Below are 21,825 nucleotides of genomic sequence, written 5' to 3'. Positions count from 1 at the left end.
AGAAGGCGGGTACTCACTTTGACACAATCTCGTTTCCTTCGGTTCCCCCTCATCTACCTTGGCTCGTGGGAACGCCCTTTCTGTTTCATGGGATGCCGTATCCCTGGATTCCAGAACCGGGGAGAAAGCGGATTAAGGTCGTGAAGTTACACTGTTACAGCTCTGTCCCGGCAGCCTCCCCCGCAGAGCCCGCGCCCAGGCGGGGAGGCCGGGCCTGCTGAGCTCCACCAGCACCGCAGAGACCTGCCGAATGAATGAGCCAAGGAGGCGGAAGCAAGAGCGCCCCCTGACCAACATGGCGGCCTCCGCTCCCTTTACCAAGATGGCGGCGCGCAGCGGCCGCCTCGGGGCGTGCCCCGAGGGGGTGGGGGCGGGGCCACGGGGCGGGGCCGCCGGGTGCCGTCAGGTGAGGCTCCACCCTCTTCCCCGCCCCTCCTCGGTTCCGGATTGGTCCGGTTCCAGCGGCCACAGCTCGGCCGCCTCGCTGTGGGGCGCCCAGGCGCTCTCCACTTCCGGCGCGTTGGGGCTGTTGGTGGCTGGCGGCCGCGCGGCGCGAGCGGGCGGCTCCTGGGCGGGCGCGCGCAGGGATGCTCTGGGGGGCGGCAGCGGCGGCGGCCGAGTGGGCTGAGGCGGCGAGGACAGCGCGGGCCTGCGGGCCTGTCTCCTGAGGCGGCCGCCCGCACCGCCGAGGCCCCTTCAGCTTCTGCTTCCTTGAGCCCCGGGGCCGGGGCCCGCCCTCGCCTCCTGCCTTCGGAGGCCGGGGAGCCCCTGCCTGGGCCCGCAGCCGCCCCACCGGGGGTCGGGCCCGGGTGGGGGCCTGGCGCCGCTGCTCTGGTCGCCGGCCTCCGAAACCCCGTTTCCTGCTTTTCCAGTTTCCTTGGGGAGGGGCCGGTGGGGCTGCATGAATTGTCGCGGAGAGTCCCCAATGAGGAGGACCGGGGGTCCCTGCTCTTTTTAGAGGGTCCCCGCGGGCCCGGGTGGGACAGGGGTTGCTTTTGCTTGGGGCGGGAGACTTCCCGAGCCTGCCGGGACCATGACCTGAACTGTCGGAGAAGGACGCTTCGGAAGCCCGGGAGCCAGCTCACCTGAGCCGCCTCACCCCCGGCCAGCATGGTAAGTGTGTGTGTGGGCGGTCGCTGGCCTTTCCCTGTGCGGGGGGCCAGGGCCCCGGGGCGGCCGAGCCCTCGCTGCCGTCCCCGGGGTGGGGAGAGGCGCGTGGCGAGCGTGGCCGGTGACACATGCGTATAGGGTTGTACGTTCCCCATCCCCCGCCAGGGCTGGCTCAGGCCTGGGAGGGCCCTGGGTGCACAGCGGGCACAACCCTGGCAGTGTGGAGCTTGCTTCTCTCCTGCCACGATAATCACTGTCGTCGACTGTGTGCCAGGCTCCGTGTTTCAGGTGATAGGCGCGCGTTTACTGATCTCAGTAACTGGGAAGACTGAGGCATGAAGCAGTGAATTATCCCCTTCAGGGCCAGTCTGCTTCACCTGGGGCTGTAGCAAGATTTAAACCTAGGAAGGCTGGCTTGGAAGCACCTGGTAGTAAAAGGCTGGTCAGGTTCTTGGAGAGCATCTCCATCTGTAGGTATTCGTTTTAATGTGGGGAAACTGAGAGCAGAACTTGCTGAGCTTGCCACATAGACGATGGTGGAGTTGGCAGTGGAATTCTCTGGACTTCCAGGTTGCTGTTCCTTCTGCTCCACAATGTGACCTTTACCTGTTGGTGCCAGGAAAATGTTCATCCTTTTAGATTCAGCTCAGAAGCTTTCTTTCTTTCTTTCTTTCTTTTTTTTTTTTTTAAAGAAAAAATAACTCAGGGGGCTGGGAATATGGCCTAGTGGTAAAGTGCTCGCCTAGTATACATGAATCCCTGGATTCGATTCCTCAGCACCACATATATAGAAAAAAGCCGGAAGTGGCGCTGTGGCTCAAGAGGTAGAGTGCTAGCCTTGAGCAAAAAGAAGCCAGGGACAGTGCTCAGGCCCTGAGTTCATGCCTCAGCACTGGCAACAAAAACAAAACAAAAAAACAACTAAGGGGCTCTATCACTTGAGCCACACCTCCACTTCCGCCTTTTCACTGGTTAATTGGTGATAAGTCTCTTGGATTTAGACTGCCCAGGCTGGCTTTGAACCACTATCCTCAAAGCTCGGCCTTCTGAATAGTTAGGATTACAGGTGAGAGCCACTGAGATATCTTCTGGAGGAAGAGGCCATCCTCACTTCCCAGATCTGCAGACACTCAGTGGTACTTCCTGAGATTTAGGTGTTCATCTCTTAATTTGTAGAGCATTTATGTTTTCCTTTTTTTTTTTTTTTTTTGCGTGTGTGTACCAGTATTAGGGCTTGAACCCAGGATTCAACTTGTGTACTTGGCTATGTTTTTTTGCTCAAGGCTGGCTGGTGCTTTACCATTTGGGCTATGCCTCTTCTTGCTTTTTTTTTTTTTTAACTGGATAATTGGAGATAAGACTCTTTCTTGGATTTATCTGCTTAGGCTGGATTCAAACCACAATCCGCAGATCTCAGCCTCCTGAGTAGCTAGAATTACAGATGTGAGCCCCCAGTGCTTGGCTTCCTTTTACCATTGTAATGGCCTCTGAGTCTATGGCAATCCAAAATAGACTGAGCTCCCTCAAGGTGGAATTGTCAGAGTCCTGTCTTTTTTTTTTTTTTCTTTTTTTTTTTTGGTAGTGGGGATTGAACCTAGGATGTTGCACTTGCTAGGCAAGCACTTTGCCATTGAAGTATAACTCAGCCCTTCAGAATTTTTGCCAGTCCTAGGGCTTGAACTCAGGGCCTGAGCACTGTCACTGGCTTCTTTTTTTTTTTTGGCCAGTCCTGGGCCTTGGACTCAGGGCCTGAGCACTGTCCCTGGCTTCTTCCCGCTCAAGGCTAGCACTCTGCCACTTGAGCCACAGCGCCGCTTCTGGCCGTTTTCTGTATATGTGGTGCTGGGGAATCGAACCTAGGGCCTCGTGTATCCGAGGCAGGCACTCTTGCCACTAGGCTATATCCCCAGCCCCCTGGCTTCTTTTTGCTCAAGGCTAGCCACTACCACTTGAGCCACAACTCCACTTCGGGCTTTTTTTGTTTATGTGGTGCCAAGGAAATGAGCGCAGGTCTTCATGCATGCTAGGCAAGTACTCTACCACTAAGCCACATTTCCAGCCCCCGTTCAGATTCTTTACTGCTTACCTGTGACATGTTCTGAACCCATATTGAGTGGTGATGGCAGTCTGGGTTTGAGCATCTCCAGGCCCCCTGTTTTACTTCTGGCAGTTTAGTGGTATAAGTAAATAGTATGTTCAAAAGGGATTGTCCAACTTTGAAAGGCCAGAAGATGATGGGGTTAGGTCCTAGTTGTAGAAAGGAAGTAAGGCACTGACCTTGTTTTCATGGGCTTAACCACCACCTGGGTTAAAGACAACACCAGCGCTGAGGAGCATGGCATAATTGTACTACGTATACTACTTAGTGTGTATGCTGTACACACACACACACACACACACACACACACACACAGCAGAGCAGTTAAACTCAATACAATGTAGAGATAGGAGTTTTCAAGAAGGTACATGCAATATTCAGTACTGAAAGTAGTACTACTCATTATTTCACTTTTAAATTTAAACATTTAAAATTGTGATAAAATCTCCATAACACAAAACTTTTTTTTACTATATTTAACTTGGAGATCAGTGGCATGAAGCATATGTCTTTTGTTGTACAACTTCAATGGCCATCCATCTCCCTGAACTGAAGACTGAAGATCTGTACCCTGAATACTAACAATTGGCTTCACCCAGTAGTCCTTCCATTACCATTTGATTTTCTTTTTCTATGAATTTCACTACTTGAGGCACTCCTAAGTAGGATTTGTCCTGTGGTGTGAGGGACTCATTTTACTTAGCATCATGTCTCCAGAATTCATCATGATTGGGTGTGCTGGAATTTCTTCCTTTTTTTTTTTTGCCAGTCCTGGGCCTTGGACTCAGGGCCTGAGCACTGTCCCTGGCTTCTTTTTGCTCAAGGCTAGCACTCTGCCACTTGAGCCACAGCGCCGCTTCTGGCCGTTTTCTGTATATGTGGTGCTGGGGAATCGAACCTAGGGCCTCGTGTATCCGAGGCAGGCATTCTTGCCACTAGGCTATATCCCCAGCCCGAATTTCTTCCTTTTTAAGGAACTTCTTGGTAGATGTTCCCTGTGTGTCTATTCACCTGTCAGTTGTACACTACATCACTTCTATGTTGAGCTTTTGTGTACAAATCTTTTTTCTTTTTCAGTAGGACTGAGAAATTGAACCTCATGCATGGTAGGCAAGCACTCTACCCCTAAGCCATATTCTCAACCCCTTGTGTACAAATCTTTTGGTGATTTTTTTTTTCAAGTCCCAGGGCTTGGACTCAGGGACTGAGCACTGTCCCTGGCTTCTTTTTGCTCAAGGCTAGCACTCTACCACTTGAGCCACATTGCCCACTTCTGGCTTTTTGTGGGTATGTGGTGCTGAGGAATCGAACCCAGGGCTTCATGCATGGTAGGTGAACACTCTAGTCACTAAGCCATATTCCCAGCCCCATTTTTTTTTTCTTTCTTTCTTTTCTTTTCTTTTTTTTTGCTGGTCCTGGGGCTTGAACTCAGGGCCTGGGCTCTGTGCCTGAGCCTCTCTGTGTTCAAGGCTATTTCTCTGCCACTTGAGCCACAGCCCCACTTCGGCCTTTTCTGTTTATGTGGTACTGAGGAATTGAACCCAGGGCTTCATGCATGCTAGGCAAACACTCTACCACTAAGCCATATTCTCAACCCCTTGTGTATAATTCTTTTGGTGAGTTTTTTAAGTAGCTACTACCTGCTGCACCTAGAAAGACACAGTCCTCCCTCAGGAATTTAGGACACTGTAGATAGAATTTTATTTGTTCTCAGCAGAGCCAGCACAGCCCTCTTTGCATGCAGGTTTTATTCAATGGGCAGTCAGTAGAACATTATGAGAACACCCAATGTTGAGTAATGATTGTGAATCTTTTGGCTTCATAACCTCTATGGACATCTTTTCCTGAGGTCAGTTGCAAGTCATTGTTTCTGTAATTGGTCCCCAGTTACTTAAGGGCACTGGGAGTGGCTGTGGTGGGTGTGAAGTGACCTAGCCACATCCTTTCACATCACTGACACTTGAGTTTACTTGCAGTTGTTTCAGGGTCAGAGATTTGGGCAGGGTAGGCTGTGTCCTCTAAAGGTGAGGAAGCCATTGCTTGATTTGTGTCTTACAGGAGGCCTTTTCTCAGGCATCACATATCTTTTTTTTTTTTCCCCCCAATCCTGGGACTTGGATTCAGGGCCTGAGCACTATCCCTGGTTCTTTTTGCTCAAGGCTAGCACAGCACCACTTCTGGCCATTTTTCTGTATATGTGTACTGGGGAAATTGAACCCAGGGCTTCATGTATTCGAGGCAAGCACTTTTGCCACTAGACCATATCCCCAGCCCCATCACATATCTTTATTCCAAATCTTTTCCTCCTTTTCTTACAGACATTTTGACTTTTAAGAATATTAGCTGGCCTAAGTTTAAACCTTTTCAATTTCCTTTTAGACCCCAATAAAGCTTGAAAATTATGTAGCAGGGTAAAAACTACCATTTGACCAGGCATGGAGTTCACACCTATAATCCTAGCACTCAGGAGGCAGAGGGAGGAAGATCCCAAGTTGAAGGCCATTATTAGCTACACATTGAGTTCAGGGCCACTTGAGACTACATTTTGAAACTAGCTCAAGAAAAAAATAAAAATCTCAAATCCTCTACCATTTATTAAGCATTTCTGGTAATGCTATTTTTCATTTATGGCCTTATTCAGTGTCAGTTAACCCAGGTTGCTTATTGCTCTTATTGCAGAGAGAAGGTAACAGACCTACTCTAGGATACTTATTAGGTGTTGGAGCTGGCATTTGGACCTAGGATGTTCTCTTCCAAACCCTGTGCTTTTTGCTGTACACTCTACCACCTCATGGGAAAGAAGATCAGAAGTGTCATCCAGCTGTGCTTTGATACATCTTTTCTTTCTTTTTTTCCCCTGCTGGTCCTGGGGCTTGAACTCAGCGCCTGGACACTGTTCCTGAGCTTCTTTTGCTCAAGGCTAGCACTCTACCACTTGAGCCACAGCACCACTTCCCCAACTGTGCATTGATTCTCAGAGTAGCAGGGCATGAGGAGTATGGCAATTTTCTTTAAATTGTCCCTGTAGCAGGAGGAAATTTGGCTTGCACATTTACTTTAAAAAGATTTGTAGTTGCAGCACAGAATTATTAACAGCCAACTCTATTTAAAATGATTAAATCATCATTTTGCACTGACTTTCCATGAGTTTGGGGGCTGTGTAACACATTAGAGGCTTTCAATACTGCTTTGAAAAGTTATTAATATTCAGTGATCTGCTCCTTCAAATGGTAATGTGCAACATTGAGCCTCTGTTTAAATTAGCATTTCTTTTTAGTTGCCTAGAGATTGTATTGGTTATAGATCAGACATCAAGTCTGGCCACTTTCATAGTGTACTTTCAATTTGTACATCTGCAGTGTTGTACTGTGTGCTTCACAGCGGAAGGCCTGGAGAAGTCATGGTGGTATGATGTGAATGCAGGGGAGAGTTCAGCATCCAGAGGTTTGAGTATTTTGGTCACAACCATTGGAAACTAGCTAGTTGCACACAGCTAAAATATACTGGTGGCACATACTAGTAATCCTAGCACTGGGGAGGCTCAGTCAGAAGGATGGGAAGTTGGAAGCCAGCCTGAGCTCTCTCACAGAGAAGATGGGGAAGGAGAGAAAAGGAGAGAGAGATCTCAAAACAAACCAAAAAAGATGATTTTGACAGCTTTTGAAAAAAATTAAAGAGTTGGAGGCATGGCTCAATTTGTAGAGTGCTAGCCAATTAGAGAATGTGTCAGTTACTGAGTGCAAGTCTCGTTCTTGGACCTGAAAAAATTTGACGTATTTTGAAGTGATGAAATTACCTGGCAAACAAGGCCCTCAGTTAATGTGATGTACACCTGTCATTCTCTATGTGAAGCCAAAGCTTTTTATTCATGAAGTAATCATTGAAGTCCTGCTTTCAAGCATAAAATCCCAGGTGCTGTGGTTATAACAATGTAATTATATATAGGAAGCTTAGTGTATGCTAGGCATTTTTGGCCAGTCCTGGGACTTGAACTCAGGGCCTGGGCACTGTCCCTGGCTTCTTTTTGCTCAAGGCTAGCACTCTGACACTTGAGCCACAGCGCCACTTCTGGCCGTTTTCTGTATATGTGGTGCTGAGGAATCGAACCCAGGGCTTCATGTATAGGAGGCAAGCAAGCACTCTTGCCACTAGGCCATATTCCCATCCCTATGCTAGGCATTCTACAGATAGTTATCCATTTGTTTCTCTAAACCATGTCAGGGGATAGAGACTTTTTATTTTATAGATGATGACATTCAAGGCACTGAGGGGCTAGGCAACTTCCCAAGGTCATACTGCAATCTCAGGGTGAGACTGGGGTGGCAATCCAGGCAGTCTGGCTCCAGAGTTGGTAGATTTGGGGTATTGGTTGTAGAGGGGCTGCTTAGCATACTTGAGGGCCTGGCTTCCAACCCCAGCAGTGAGAAAAATGGGTGCTCATAACAGTTATACTTTCAGAGCAGTATCTGCCTTTCCTGGAGGAGAGAGCATAATGGTGAAGATAAGACATACATTCTGATACATACAAGAGACTGTAAGAAGAGTGATAATAGAAGAATTTGTTGGCACTAACACATTGATGCCAAGGCACTTTGTTAGGAAGAATGCACCGACACAGCCGGAGGAGCAGCTGGGAAGCAGTCTGTGCCAAGGGAGGCTTCTTGGGAGGTACACGTGCATCTTGGAAGATAAGGAAGAGTTTGACAGTTAGCAGGGCACAAAGGGCCTTCTAAGTAAAAGTTGCCTGCATGTGGTTCCAAAGAGCGGATATATATCAATAAAGATAATGGAAGGCTGGGAATGTGGCTTTAGTGGTAGAGTGCTTGCCTAGCATGTATGAAGCCTTGGGTTCCATTTCTCAGTACCACATATACAGAAAAAGCCAGAAGTGGTAGTGTGCTAGCCTTGAGCAAAAGAAGCTCAGGATAGTGCCCAGGCTCTGAGTTCAAGCCCCAGGACTGGCAAAACAACAACAAAACTTCTGCTTTGCTTGATAGGTACTGCCCTATTTCTCTCCTTCCCCCCACCCCTTCAATAGAATTCTAAGAGTAGTCTATGCCTGGTCTCTAATTTTTCACTTCCTATTCTCTCTCTCTCCCTGTATCTCCCTATCTCTCCCTGTCTCTTTGTCTCTCCCTCTCCCCAGATCAGTCATGGGGCTTTTACTCAGGGCCTGGGCTCTGTCCTTGAGCTCTTTGTGCTCAAGACTAGCGCTCTAACACTTTGAGGCACAGCACTACTTCCAGTTTTTTTTTTTTTTTTTTTTTTTTTTTTTTTTTTTTTTTGGCCAGTCCTGGGCCTTGGACTCAGGGCCTGAGCACTGTCCCTGGCTTCTTCCCGCTCAAGGCTAGCACTCCGCCACTTGAGCCACAGCGCCGCTTCTGGCCGTTTTTCTGTATATGTGGTGCTGGGGAATCGAACCTAGGGCCTCGTGTATCGGAGGCAGGCACTCTTGCCACTAGGCTATCTCCCCAGCCTCCAGTTTTTGAGTGGTTGGTTAATTGTAGATAAGAGTCTCTTGAGAAAGAATTTTTCTGCCCAGGCCCGGCTTTGAACTGTGATCCTCAGATCTCAGCCTCCTGAGTACCATTTCAGGCATGAACCATCAGCGCCTGGCCTTCTCAATCTCTCTTGCTCTCTTCTTTGCCATGCTGGGGATCAAACCCAGGGCCTTGCACATACTAGCCAATACTGCCACTGAGCTGTACTTGTAGCTGTCTGTTCTTAAGCTCATTAATCAGAGTTCCTCCCATCACTGCTTGCTCACTCTTGTTTAGTCAGTGGCACTGGACAAGTTGAGTCCTTGCTCTTCTCTGAAAGAAGACTTGTCCCTGGGATTCCTCCCATCTCACTGATCCATCAACAGCTGGAGTCAGTTCCTAGGCTATAGGCTTAGGGAACTCAAGGTTCAGACCTCTCAGCACCAGCTCTCACAGTGTACCTGCCTATTTAGCATGCAAGCTTGTCATGCCTGTCAGACTTACTCTCTCAGCTCACCTAGCTGCCCTGGTCTTCTGTTCCCCCATCCCTGCAGAAGTGTTCGTGCTACAGGGATTGGTCCTGCACTGTGCTTTCCCCTGTAGTCTGACTAAACCTTCTTTTAGTCTTCTTAAAAGTTGCCTTAATCATGGGCTCTAGCCTTACTGCCCTATCTAGAATGGTTATCTCTGGGCCTGGCTTGTAGCTCAGTGTAGAGCACATTTCCAGCACTACCCAAAAGGAAAACAAACAGTCCTTCTTCAGAACCCACTCAGGGCCTGGGTTTTGTCCTTGAGCCTTTTTTCTCCAGGCTAGTTCTCTACAGTGTGTGTGTGTGTGTGTGTGTGTGTGTGTGTGTGTGTGTGTGTGTGTGTGTGTTTGTGTGTCTGTCTGTCTCGTGGGGCTTGAACTCAGGATTGAGCACCGTCCCTGAGTTCTTTTGCTCAAGGCAAGCACTCTACCACTTGAGCCACAGCACCACTTCCAGCTTTTTCTGTGTATGTGGTACTGAGGAATTGAACCCAGGGCTTCATGCATGCTAGGCAAGCACTCTACCACTACCCACTCTCCCAGGCCCAGCTCTCTATCATTTGAGCCACAGCTCCACTTCTAGATTTTTGGTGGTTAGTTGGTGAAAAGAGTCTCATTGACTTTGTTTTGTTTTTTGCCAGTCCTGGGGCTTGAACTAAGGGCTTGAGCACTGTCCCTGGCTTCTTTTTGCTCGAGGCTAGCACTCTACCTCTTGAGCCACAGAGCCACTTCTGGCTTTTTCTATATATGTGGTGCTGAGGAATTGAACCCAGAGCTTCATGTATATGAGGTGAGCACTTTACCACTAGGCCATGGACTTTTCTGACCAGGCTGACTTCAAACCTCAATCATCAGATCTCAGCCTCCAGAGTAGCTAGGATTACAGGTATGGGTTATCAGTACCCTGTTGTACTTCTTTTTATAGCATTCTTTTAACATTTAATATTCTTAGTGTTATGAGGTCCATTTTTGATTGTCTCATTGTGTTACAATATTGGCTTTATAAAGCTGGGAATCTCTTCACTGATGTATCTTAAATGTAGAACAATCCTGGCATGGCACATAGTTTTGCAGTGGTCGTCTTGGGGATGTAGCGAGAGGGAGTGAGTTGAGTTCCCTGGGTTGAGTAGAAGTTGAAGTGAGGATGTTTCATAGGAGATGTGTAGAGAAAGGTGGCATGTAAAGAAAGCATTGGGTAGACTTGACTGGCCAGTGTGTTGGTTTTTGTTTTTGGCTGGTCCTGGGCCTTGGACTCAGGGCCTGAGCACTGTCCCTGGCTTCTTTTTGCTCAAGGCTGGCACTCTGCCACTTGAGCCACAGCGCCACATCTGGCCGTTTTCTATATATGTGGTGCTGGGGAATTGAACCCAGGGCTTCATGTATATGAGGCAAGCTCTCTTGCCACTAGGCCATATTCCCAGCCCAGTGTGTTGGTTTTTGCAGTGTGTGGAGAGATGGTGGGAAGGCTGGCTAGATTGTGGAGGGTCTCTAGGGAGGCTTCTGGCCCCCTTTTTTTTTCCCTAAAGGAAAACTAATCTATCTGTTGCACATAAGTTAGATTGGTGTGGCAAGCCAGGTATGACTGTGTTGGAATGGATGTAGACTTAGGAGTGGAGAGGAAGACTTGAGTGTGGTGATAATTGTCATGTAAGTCTGGTTGCACAGAAACAGGATGGGGAAGAAGGAAAAGCTCAAGCTGATTGTGAAAACTTGAATTGGTGATTTGGATTTGATAGGAATGGAAGGTAAAAGAAAACCCAACAAACTTGCAGGAAGAGAAGACAGGAGATGGGCCATGTGCTGACAAAGTGTGGGGGTTGGCTATTCTCAATGTGGGAGACTGCTGTGTTAAGATGAGAGTGATTGGGGGCTGGGGATATGGCCTAGTGGCAAGAGTGCTTGCCTTGTATACATGAGCCCCTGGGTTCGATTCCCCAGCTCCACATATACAGAAAACGGCCAGAAGTGGCGCTGTGGCTCAAGTGGCAGAGTGCTAGCCTTGAGCAAGAAGAAGCCAGGGACAGTGCTCAGGCCCTGAGTCCGAGGCCCAGGACTGGCCAAAAAAAAAAGATGAGAGTGATTGGCACCTAGCAGGAAAAGGAAACTCAATTCAACCATGGTTGAATTGTTAGCACACACTTCCAAGTTAAGGATGATGTGATGGCATGGGCAGGGATGAAGAGTATAAATTCTTGAAAGAAAATGCACCTGCTTCTGCCTCTTGTTTTTGGAGTGGAGTGCTAGGGATTCAACCCAAAGCCTCAGACGTACTAGGCAAATGCTTTACCACTTGGCCATGCTCCAGCTCTGCCTCTTATTTATCATGCATGTGCTTGAACTCAGAGCCTAGAGCTCTCACTTGTTCCACTTTATCACTCACAGCTGGCCTTCTACCACTTTGAGCCAGGCCCCTATTTATACAGCTGTTTGGTGGCTAATTGGAGGTATGAGTCTGGAGGACTTTTCTGCCCCGGTTATTTTCGAACCTTGATCCTTATGTCTCAGATCTCGGCTAGGATTACAGGTATGAGCCACCAATAGGGACAAGCACAATTTATGAGATACTTGGAATATGTTTTAGAGACTTCCCAAATTGTGCCTTGTTCTCCAGTCACAACAGACCAGAACACTCAGTACCCTTTCATACTTGTCTGTTTTTGCTCATCTGTTTGTTTTCTCTGCTTGTCCACCTTGTTTTTGCAGGTGTGATTTACCTGCAGTATTCAGGGTCATAAATATCGCTTTGTTGCTTTCTAGCCCCTAGTTTGTAACAGAGATCATTTTTGATTATATAGTTTTTTGTTTTTTTCTTTTTGCCTTAATTTTTTCCAACAGTCTTGGGGCTTGACCTCAGGGCCTGGACACTGTTCCTGAGCCCTGAGCTTTTTTTGCTCAAGGCTAGTACTCTACTACTTGAGCCACATTGCCACTTCTGGCTTTTTCTGTTTGTGTGGTACTGAGGAACCAAACCTAGGGCTTCATGCATGCTAGGCAAGCACTCTACCATTAAGCCACATTCCAGCTCCTATTTTTTTTTTATAGCTATTACAGGATTTCCTTTATGAAATTAAATGTCAAACAGGTTCAAAGTTTGAGTTGTGCAATGTGAAATCTTGATTTCTTCCTCTCTCTCTCCTCTTCAGTCTTTAGTCCAAGTCTGGGGTGAGAAGAATCTGTGATAGGTTTATGGAACTCCTTTTTGCATCTCCAGTGCCCAGTAAGGATCCAGAAGATATTTGGGTAGTGGAGTCAGGAGTGATAATAAAATCAAGAAGGTCAAGGTGGGCCCAGGAAGTTAGAAATAACAGAGTATGAGTGTAGTCCCCACCCAGTTTTCTAGAATCCGGAACAGTAAGGGTGGGGAACTTTTGTAGCAGAGGGTGGGCAGCAGATAAGAAAGGACAGTGCTTTGAACAAGTGCTCTGTAGCACTTCCTAGAAGCCCCATAGCCTCATGGCTACTGGGAGATCCCTGGGCTAATAGTTGGAGGTAGAGATAGGTATTGGCTAACCCAGCAAAGCCTCTAAGTGGAAGAGTGAAGGAGGTGGAAGAGACAAACCAGGAGAGGAAGGAAAAAGGAAAACACACATTTCATAATTATATCCTGTAAGGATCACTGTTAGGGATCTCTTCCCATTTCTCACAGCCACCTCACAGAGTAGGAAGATATCCATGTTCCTATTCAACAGGTGGGAACGGCCAGGTGATTCAGGCCTACAAGGCTGAGCTGAAGCTCTGAGGATAATTAATACTAACCTGAATAGCTAAAATGACCTAGCAAATTGACAGCCAGGTTTCAGACCCCAGAGCCCATGCTGTTTAGAGATCACTAGATTTCTTCTTAACCTGGTGCACATATGCATAGACATTTGTTTAATATATAGCCTATTTAGGTATATTGTCCCAGAAAATCAGGGCATCTTGCCAGCTAAACTTGAAACTAAAAATTTGCTTTATAGAGGGAAGGGTCCACATTTGCTAATGGAATCACCTTGTGTCCTGGAAAGTGATGGGACTGTTGAGGCAGGGTGACTGCTGGCTCGCATTAGGCTCTGGCAAGGCTGTCTGTCTGCCTATGGGTCCAGAAGACTCATCTTCGCCTGAGAGTTACAGTGAAAAAGAACTCTGGTTTAGAAGGCCCATGCGAGGAAAAGGGGATTTATGACAAAGTAAGCTGGAAAAAAAGATTGATTTCTAAATCAGAACTAGCTAGACTTGGGGATTTAAATTTTTTTTTTTAACAGCAGGATAATGTCTCCCTTCCTCCCCTCCCCTCCCTTTCTCCTCCTCCCTCCTCTCCCCTCCTCCCGTCCTCCCGTCCTTGGGTTTGAACTCATGGCCACACACAAGAATTCCACTGCCTTAGTCAGTACCCCAGTCTTTATGTTTTAGTTATTTTTTGGGTAGGGCCTTATTTTTAGACAGCTTCAGATGGATATTCTCCTGCCTCTTCTTCCCTTACAGCTTGGATTACACATGCTTGCCACCATGTCCTGTTGGTGTCACTAACTTGGGGTGACTTCTAGCAGATTCTTCTGAGCAGTTAGATTACAAACAGGCATGACTATGCTTTGCTTTTTTATTTTTATTTTTTGCCAGTCTTGGAGTTTGGACTCAGGCACTGTCTCAGGCCTCTTTTTGCTCAAGGCTAAGACTTCCTATCACTTGAGCCACAGCACCACTCCTGGCCTTTCCTGTTTTATGTGGTGCTGAGGAATGAACACAGGGCTTCATGCATACAAGGCAAGCACTCTACTGGGGGTTGAACTCAGGGCCTGAGCACTATCCCTGGCTTCTTTTTGCTCAAGGCTAGCACTCTACCACTTGAGCCACAGCGCCACTTTTGGCTTTTTCTCTATATGCGGTGCTGAGGAATCGAACCAGGGCTTCAGGTATGTGAGGCAAGCACTCTACCACTAGGCCATATTCCCAGCCCCTGAACCATACTTTTTAGGAAAAAAAATTGTTATTATAAAGGTGATGTACAAAGAGATTACAGTTTGAACCATTTTTTTTTTTCAGTGCAGGAATAGAACCCAGAGTCTCTTCTATCACACTGAGCTACACTGAGCTGTAGGAAAAAGTACAAAGAACATTGCAGAAAAAGGAATCACTTCAGATTCTACTAGCCTACACTGATTAACATATAAATATTCCATATACCTTTGTGTCTGGTTGCCTATAGCTATATTTCTGTGTATGGAAAATGAGGATGGTATTTAAAATAAGGACAGATACAAAGCTAAAGAGTGTGCTAAGGTGTGTTTTTTTTTGCCAGTCCTAGAGCTTGAACTCACAGCATGAGCACTGTCCTTGGCTTCTTTTTGCTCAAGGCTAGCACTCTTACCAGTTGAGCCCCACTTCTGGCTTTTTCTATATATGTGGTACTGAGGAATCGAACCCAGGGCTTCTTGTATGTGAGGCAAGCCCTCTACCACTAGGCCATATTCTCAGCCCTGTGCTAAGTTTTTGAGTCACATGAGTTTTAAAATAAAAGTCAAGTCACTATCACTTGTGTTAAAAAAAACAACAATTATATTTTGAAGTAATTGTATGGTCATAGGGAGTTGGCCAAAATGGTGACATCTTATGTACCTGTGTACAGGTAACCAGGAAATTGACATTGGTACATGTCAATTACTGACTACACTACAGCGTTTCCAGAGTTTTAAACCTGCATTCATTCACTTGTGTGTTTATGGTTCTTTGTAGTTTATTCCACATGTTGATTCATGTACTGATACCACAGTCAAGGTTCAGAACTGACCAGTATGAGGACTCCTTCATAAGTCCCATCTCTTAGTAATTATAGTCCCCTTCCTAGCATCTCTCTATTCAGTACTTGTATCATTTTGAGAATGATAGGTGAATGCAATCTGCAGAGTGTAGCCTTTTGGAACTGCCCCCCTCCTCCAATATAAGCCCTTGAGGTCTGACCATTTTACTTGAATTTAATAGCAGAAAAAGAAAAATGAAATAGAAATGATCAGTTCAATTAAGTCTTTGCTTCAATTAATAAACCCGTGTAGAGTAAGGAAGATCATGAAAAATGTTAAGATGACATTGTCTCTCATAAATATGTATTTCATGTTTAAGTTCTGCCCACTCTTTCCTCCATTTTTGTTACGTTAGTGTGAGTGCATTTATAGTTTGTTCTAATTTAGTTCCTCAGCATTTTAGTATTCTTTATTTTAAAGGATTGTGTTCCCGTTAGTATTTTTTTTTTTTTAATTCTCTTTGTTTTTTTGAGAGAGGATCCAGGCAATATATCCTCTTGCCTCTGCCTTGTAACTGCTGGGATTACAGGCATGCCTCGTGCCTAGCTCCCTGCTAGCTCTTCTTGGTTGGTTCACATTGAATTCTGTGATTTATTTCCTTATGGCTAGGTTTTATTGTCAGATTTTATAAAGAGTGCCCTAGATGGTAAATTCAAACTACATATTTTGAAGAACATCTTGGCTAGGCATAGCATTCTTGGATTTCATTCTCTCTCCCTATGATTTTGTTGACATTCTACCATCTAGAACGAAGTGTTCTATTAACCTTTTTGTTTATTTATCATTGATTAGCTGGGTAGTTCTTTTTTCAAAAAAGTTCATAATTGTTATATTTCCTAGATTATTTCATGTTTAAAAAATGTCTGTGTTGTCCTTCTCCATAAATGGTAGCCTTGCTGGGTACAATGTTCATGGGTCATACATTCTTCTTCTAATAGTTATGTAGATGTTTCTTTATTGTTTTCTGCCAGGGAAGGATGGTGTGTGGAAATGTTCTCCCATATTATCCAGGCTTCTGCCTGGCTCAGAGGGGAGAGCCATGTTGGAGTTCTGTAGCATGAAGTGCCTCTCCGTGGATCACTTTTTATCAGTTTGCCCCAGAATACAGTGTGCCTGCATTTGTGAATGCACTTACTTCCCTGATGTTGGTGCATTTGCAGGGTTTCTGCCAACTGCCCTCAGTACTCCAACCAAAGATTGCATCTATCTTTGCATACTTTGTGACTTAGTAAGATACATTTGTAAAGGTGGAGATATGGGGCAAACAGCAAGTACTTATAAGAATTTTACTAAGTAGTGTGAGTCTCTAAAAATATTGTGTCATTACACTGGAACTTGTGGCATATTCAGTTTCCCTATTTTGTGGGTAACACTATTAAAACTCCTTATGTCCAATGAGAAAGTCACACCTCAGGGAGTACACATGCTTGTGAGTGAAGTAGAGCATCTGTGGTATTTTATTACCATATGTCTATTTCCTACATCATCTGGCCATTCTTGATCTTCTGATCTTTGTATGTTTTGGGTCAGTCAATATTTTAGAAAATGTAATTTAGTTGGATAAATTTAGAATGTTGACAGATTGCTCAGATTTGGAGTGGCTTTTAGCAATTTCAGGATGAATTGCACACCCTGCTTTTTGTCAGAATAAGAGCCCTAGCACTAGTGTGCTGGTTGAGACCATGTATACATACCTATAGTCCCTACACACAAGAGCTCCTTGCCTCAGCAGGGAGTACTGGTTTCATGACAGCCTGGGCTGTGTAGTGAGTGTGGAAGAAAAATGAGAAGAAAAAGCACCAACATTTCATGTCTACTTATGTTGTATGAATGATGATTATGATGGGCCTAAGAATCTGATAGTTTACTAAGCCACTGTACACTTTTAGTTTGCTGATCCATATAGATACAGATTCCTTTCTGCTTAGCTGTCACAAGGTAAATGAAAAACCTTTTAGAAGTCCAGGCTTCATGTAGGATAGCAGTGTCTATGTTGAAGTGGTTGCCTGGTTATCTTTTTTGGCTGGTTCTGTTAGTTGGAGATAATTATGAACCAGATTTAGAGTGCTCCTGTGAAGTGGTTTTATGGAAGGCTCTGTCAGCCATGCGTAGTGCTGTCTTCCCACTGAAACTCCCCTCAGGGCCCAGACAGCCCATACTGGTTAGAAGACCCCCTGTCCCAGGAGTATAGGTCATAGTTATTCCCTATAAACCTAAAATTTCAGGGGTTGGAATGTGGCTTAGCGGAAGAGTGCTTGCCTAACATGCATGAAACCCTGGGTTTGATTCCTCAGCACCACATACATAGAAAAAGCCAGAAGTGGCGCTGTGGCTTAAGTGGTAGAGTGCTAGCCTTGAGCAAAAAAAGGAAGCCAGGGACAGTGCTCAGACTCTTGAGTTCAAGCCCCAGGACTGGCAAAAAAAAAAAAAAAACAAAAAAACCAAACAACAACAACAACAACAAAAAACCCCCTAAAATTTCTTGAAAATCTTGGGTTGTATCTTAAACGTTTATTGTGTAAAATTAAGCTGGGGGGTGGGGGGAGGTCATAGCTAGTGGTAAGTTCCTGTCTAGCTTATGCAAGGCTGTGGATTCCATCCCTAGCACTAGGGGAAAAATGTGTTAGCACTCACAAGGCTGAGGCAAGAGGATATGGAGTTCCAGGCCAGCCCGGACTACACAGGAGATTGTAGGTAGGTTCTTTCTACTTACCTAGCAGTTTGCATTAGCGCGTGCGCACATACACACACACGCGCGCGAAGAGCACAAAGGCCTTTATTTCTTTTATTCCATGAGGAAACTGATGTCTGTGGTGCTCTGTGGTCATTCATACTCTGCTAAGAGGTGCTGAACAAAACCCCAACACATCTTGTGTGTCCACAAATTTCTTATGAAGAGAAAGCCATTGGAAGACATTTGAAAATACCTTAGAGCAATCTGAAAACTATTCTGAGGAAGTAAGGACACCCCCCCCCCAGACACACACACACACACACACACACACACACACACACACACACACACATATACACTTTTCTTTGTTGGTTGCTTGAACTTGTGGCTTGGGCAATGTTCCTGAGCTCTTTTGTTCAGGGTTGTCACTCTTACCACTTTGAGCCACAGCACTTCTGGTTTTCTGGTGGTGAATTGGAGATGAATCTCATGGACTTTCCTGGCTTTGAACTGTGATCCTCAGATCTCAGCTTCCTGAGTAGCTAGGATTAGAGGAATGAGCCATCAGTGCCTAGTGGGAACTCCCCTTAATGTTTCAATAGTGAACAGACTGAAAATGAGAGTTTGGGGTTGACAGTTTTGGTTAGAACACTCAGGAGACACCTGGCCATTTACTATTTTTGTTTTAAACTATTGATCAGTAACCTTCCAGAGCCTTTGATGAATAATTGTTGGTGTAGGAAGTTGTCTGGAGTGCATGGTTTAGTTAGCTGGTGAAGGGGCCTGCCTAAAAGCAGTTCCTAAGGCTGGGCGTGTGGTATGTTCTGGGCTGCTGCAAAAAATGCTGATTATTTACAGAAAATTGGAAAATTGTGGCCTAAATCTATACTGTAATGTGTGAAATTTGCAATACTTTCCTAGAAGGGAATGTCAAGAGCTGAAAGTACTGGTGCATTTGGAGAATACTTTGCAATAAATCTACATTTATGTTTGTAAGGCCGGAAAGGGTGATAGAAGTTATGAAAGTTTATAATTTCGTGATGGGTGTGATGATGCACCCCTGTAATCCCAGCTCTTGGAATGTGGAGGCAGGAGGATTGAGCATTTAAGACCAGCATAGGCTCTAGTCCAGTCTGGCTAAAGAGGGGATGAATGGGTAGTATGGGGAAAGGTTTGAAAGCTGTAATTTGGGGCATGAGGCAAAGCAGCAGGGCATTTGGCCTCTATACCAAGAATATACTTATTTTTTTCTTATCATTATTCCCCAAACAATACCATGTAACTATTTGCATAGCATTTAAATGGTTTTAGATAATCTAGAGATGATTTAAAGTATTCAGCAGTATATGTAGGACACTTGCAAATATGTGGGACACTTGCCAATATGGCACTTAAAAAAAAAACCACAAAGGATTTAAACATCTGTAAATTTATGGTATCCTTATTGAGGATAGGTCCTAGGAAGCGCCTCCCCCTCCCTCCCTTCAGATCCTGAGGGTGAAGTATGGAGCTTCTTTTCATAGTTGTATAGTACTCCAGTGTATGGATGTACCTCACTTAGCCACCCCAGCTTTGGTGGAAGTTTAGGTTGTTTCCTTTGTTTGCATCTTTTTTTTTTTTTTGCCAGTACAGGGACTTGAACTCAGGGCCTGAGCACTGTCCATGGCTTCTTTTTACTCAAAGCTAGCATTCTACCACTTGAGCCACAGCGCCACATCTGGCTTTTTCTGTATATGTGGTGCTGAGTAGTCAAACCCAGGGCTTCATGTATGTTAGGCAAACACTCTACTACTAAGCCTCATGGCCCAGCCCCTAATACTTTGTTTTAGAAACAGTGTTGTCATGAAGTCCTTTTACATTTAAACTTTGGAAGGGGAAAAAATAACCCAACATATGATTACTGGGTGAAATTGTGCATTTAAATTTTAATAGTTACTGCTAAATGGTCTTCCATTGAGATGGCACCAAAATTAGCATACCCTACTCCTAGCATTGTGTGAAAGTGCAAGGTCATTTCAGTTAATAATCGGAGGGCCAGGAGCAACCAGAGCTGGGGGCTACTACTGGAGGTCTGTTTCAAGGAGTCAGGGACATACTAGGAGCTGTTAGGTGGCTGAGGCCAGCAATAGATGGAGTCTGGAGAGGACATTCAATTAGGGCTGTAGCAAAGGTGGAGTGATGCCATTACTCCTGATGGTCAGACAGTAGAGGCCCTTATGGAGGGGATGGCAGCCAAAAGATGCTTTTGAGAAAGCATTTACAATACCCATTTATTGGGTATTGTATTTATAGGGTACTGTATTGTAAAAACATACCTGGCAGGACTTGAGTCATAAAGCTACAGGGGCTTAGCAGGGTTTTTAGTATAGAAGTCTTGTATTTAGCACAAGTTTACCCGCACCTGCACTCCCCCTCCCCTCCCACCTCTATTTGAAGCTGAGTGTGAGGCTATTCTGTGTTTTACTGGTTACAGGATTTCCTGGCTTGCCATAGGTGGTAGGTTGGGGAGTACAAGCACTCTCCACCTTGCTTAACTAAGCAGAGCCTATCTGAGTTTGTTCTACATGATGGGTTCTGTCAGTAGCTCTTTCTGTAACCGAATCAGCAAATAGCTCTTGGCTGTAGAATGAGGATCAAGTCTGAAGTCAGATGGAGGCCTAGGGCCTGTGAGTCACTCACACATTCCTTTTGTTTGCTTTCCTGGTAATGGTAGATGACCCGCATAAAAATGAGTGGCATTTGACTTTCTGTGGATTTTTTTACAAAGGGTTTTTAGCTTATGTGGGATTTTTGTTTATTTAGTTTCTTCCTTTTAAAAAATGCTTATTGACTCACCAATGAAATATGTAGTGAAATAGTTTTGCTCATTTATGGTGAAGGGTGCTAAGGGATTTATATAACATGATGTCATCTAATTCTCACAACTACCTGCTGAGGGGAGTACTCTTAAAAGTTTGTTTTGCAAGCTAGTAAGAAAGTTGAAGCTCAGAGAAGTTAGGTAACTTACTCAAGGTAAGGTAAATAAGCAAAAGGTATAGTCATTTAAGTACAGACTGTAGCTGACTCCAGAGCCCTCACTGTTCAGTTGAAGTCCAGTTATTTGCATAGCAAGAGTATCCAGACACCCACAGGGATGGAAGGACCCAGGGGCAATGCTGGGGGATCTGTGCAGGTGCCCACAATGAAGGAATAGAGCCGATATGTGAGCTGAATTCAAAAGTACTTCTCATTCCCTCATATCCTAGTTGGGTGGGCCTTTGGCCGATATGCACAGGGAAACTATATGTGGGCTCATTCCTCATTGTTCAGGATGTGAGCAAGCCAAAGGTGCTGGCAGGGCTGGGTAACTGTGCAGCACCTAAGCTCCTGTTTCCTTTTCTTTGTGGATCCTCTCCCCAAAGTTGCCATTTGCTTTCCTGCTGATTGCTGATGCCACTGCTCAGATTTGATAGTGGTATATAATGTCAGTGTTCCAACATGACTTTCTATATTGTGCTAGTTACAGCCTTTAAAAAATCATAGTTGGAGGGCTGGGAATATGGCCTAGTGGCAAGAGAGCTCGCCTCGTGTACATGAAGCGCCCTGGGTTCCATTCTCCAGCACCACATATCTAGAAAACGGCCAGAAGTGGTGCTGTGGCTCAAGTGGCAGAGTGCTAGCCTTGAGCAAAAAGGAAGCCAGGGACAGTGCTCAGGCCCTGAGTCCAAGCCCCAGGACTGGGCAAAAAAAAAAAAAAAAAAGACCAAAAAAAATCATAGTTGGGGGCTGGGAATGTGGCTTAGTGGTAGAGTGCTTGCCTTGCATGCATGAAGTCCTGGGTTCAATTCCTCAGCACCACATAAATAGCCAGAAGTGGTGCTGTGGCTCTCAAGTGTTAGAGTGCTAGCTAGCCTTGAGCAAAAAGAAGCCAGGGACAGTGCTCAAGCCCTGAGTTCAAGTCCCAGGACTGACAAAAAAAATTATAGTTGGGATGGACGGAATTTCCTTCATAGTGTTCTGCAGAGCCCAGAGCCGTGTGAACCCCAGGTTAGGGTTGCTGTACAGACTTCTCTGTCTTTGTGCTGTGACCATCTGTGTGATGGGAGGAGCTCACAGAAGCCCTAGCCAGGAAGAGGCATTTCCTACAAAACACTGATCTCCACTTGTGCAGCACCTCT

At 45.6% G+C, this 21,825-nt stretch overlaps 1 protein-coding gene across 2 annotated transcripts in view; it reads left to right on the top strand.

Annotated features, from left to right (window-relative positions):
• The first annotated feature begins 521 nt into the window (after positions 1-521).
• Positions 522-21,825, top strand: part of Xpo6 (exportin 6) — an 84,654-nt gene continuing 63,350 nt past the window's right edge. The window contains exon 1 of one of the 2 annotated variants that reach the window (XM_048333247.1): positions 522-1,113. In XM_048333247.1, the coding sequence (XP_048189204.1) occupies positions 1,111-1,113 (3 nt within the window). In that variant the 5' untranslated portion in view covers positions 522-1,110. The remainder of the gene's footprint in view (positions 1,114-21,825) is intronic. The other variant, XM_048333246.1, reaches the window with a different exon arrangement.

The sequence above is a fragment of the Perognathus longimembris genome, chromosome 23 (assembly GCF_023159225.1).
Source record: "Perognathus longimembris pacificus isolate PPM17 chromosome 23, ASM2315922v1, whole genome shotgun sequence".
Classification (NCBI taxonomy): domain Eukaryota; kingdom Metazoa; phylum Chordata; class Mammalia; order Rodentia; family Heteromyidae; genus Perognathus; species Perognathus longimembris.
Note: the sequence above shows the minus strand (reverse complement) of the source record. Positions and strands in the feature narration are given on the sequence as shown.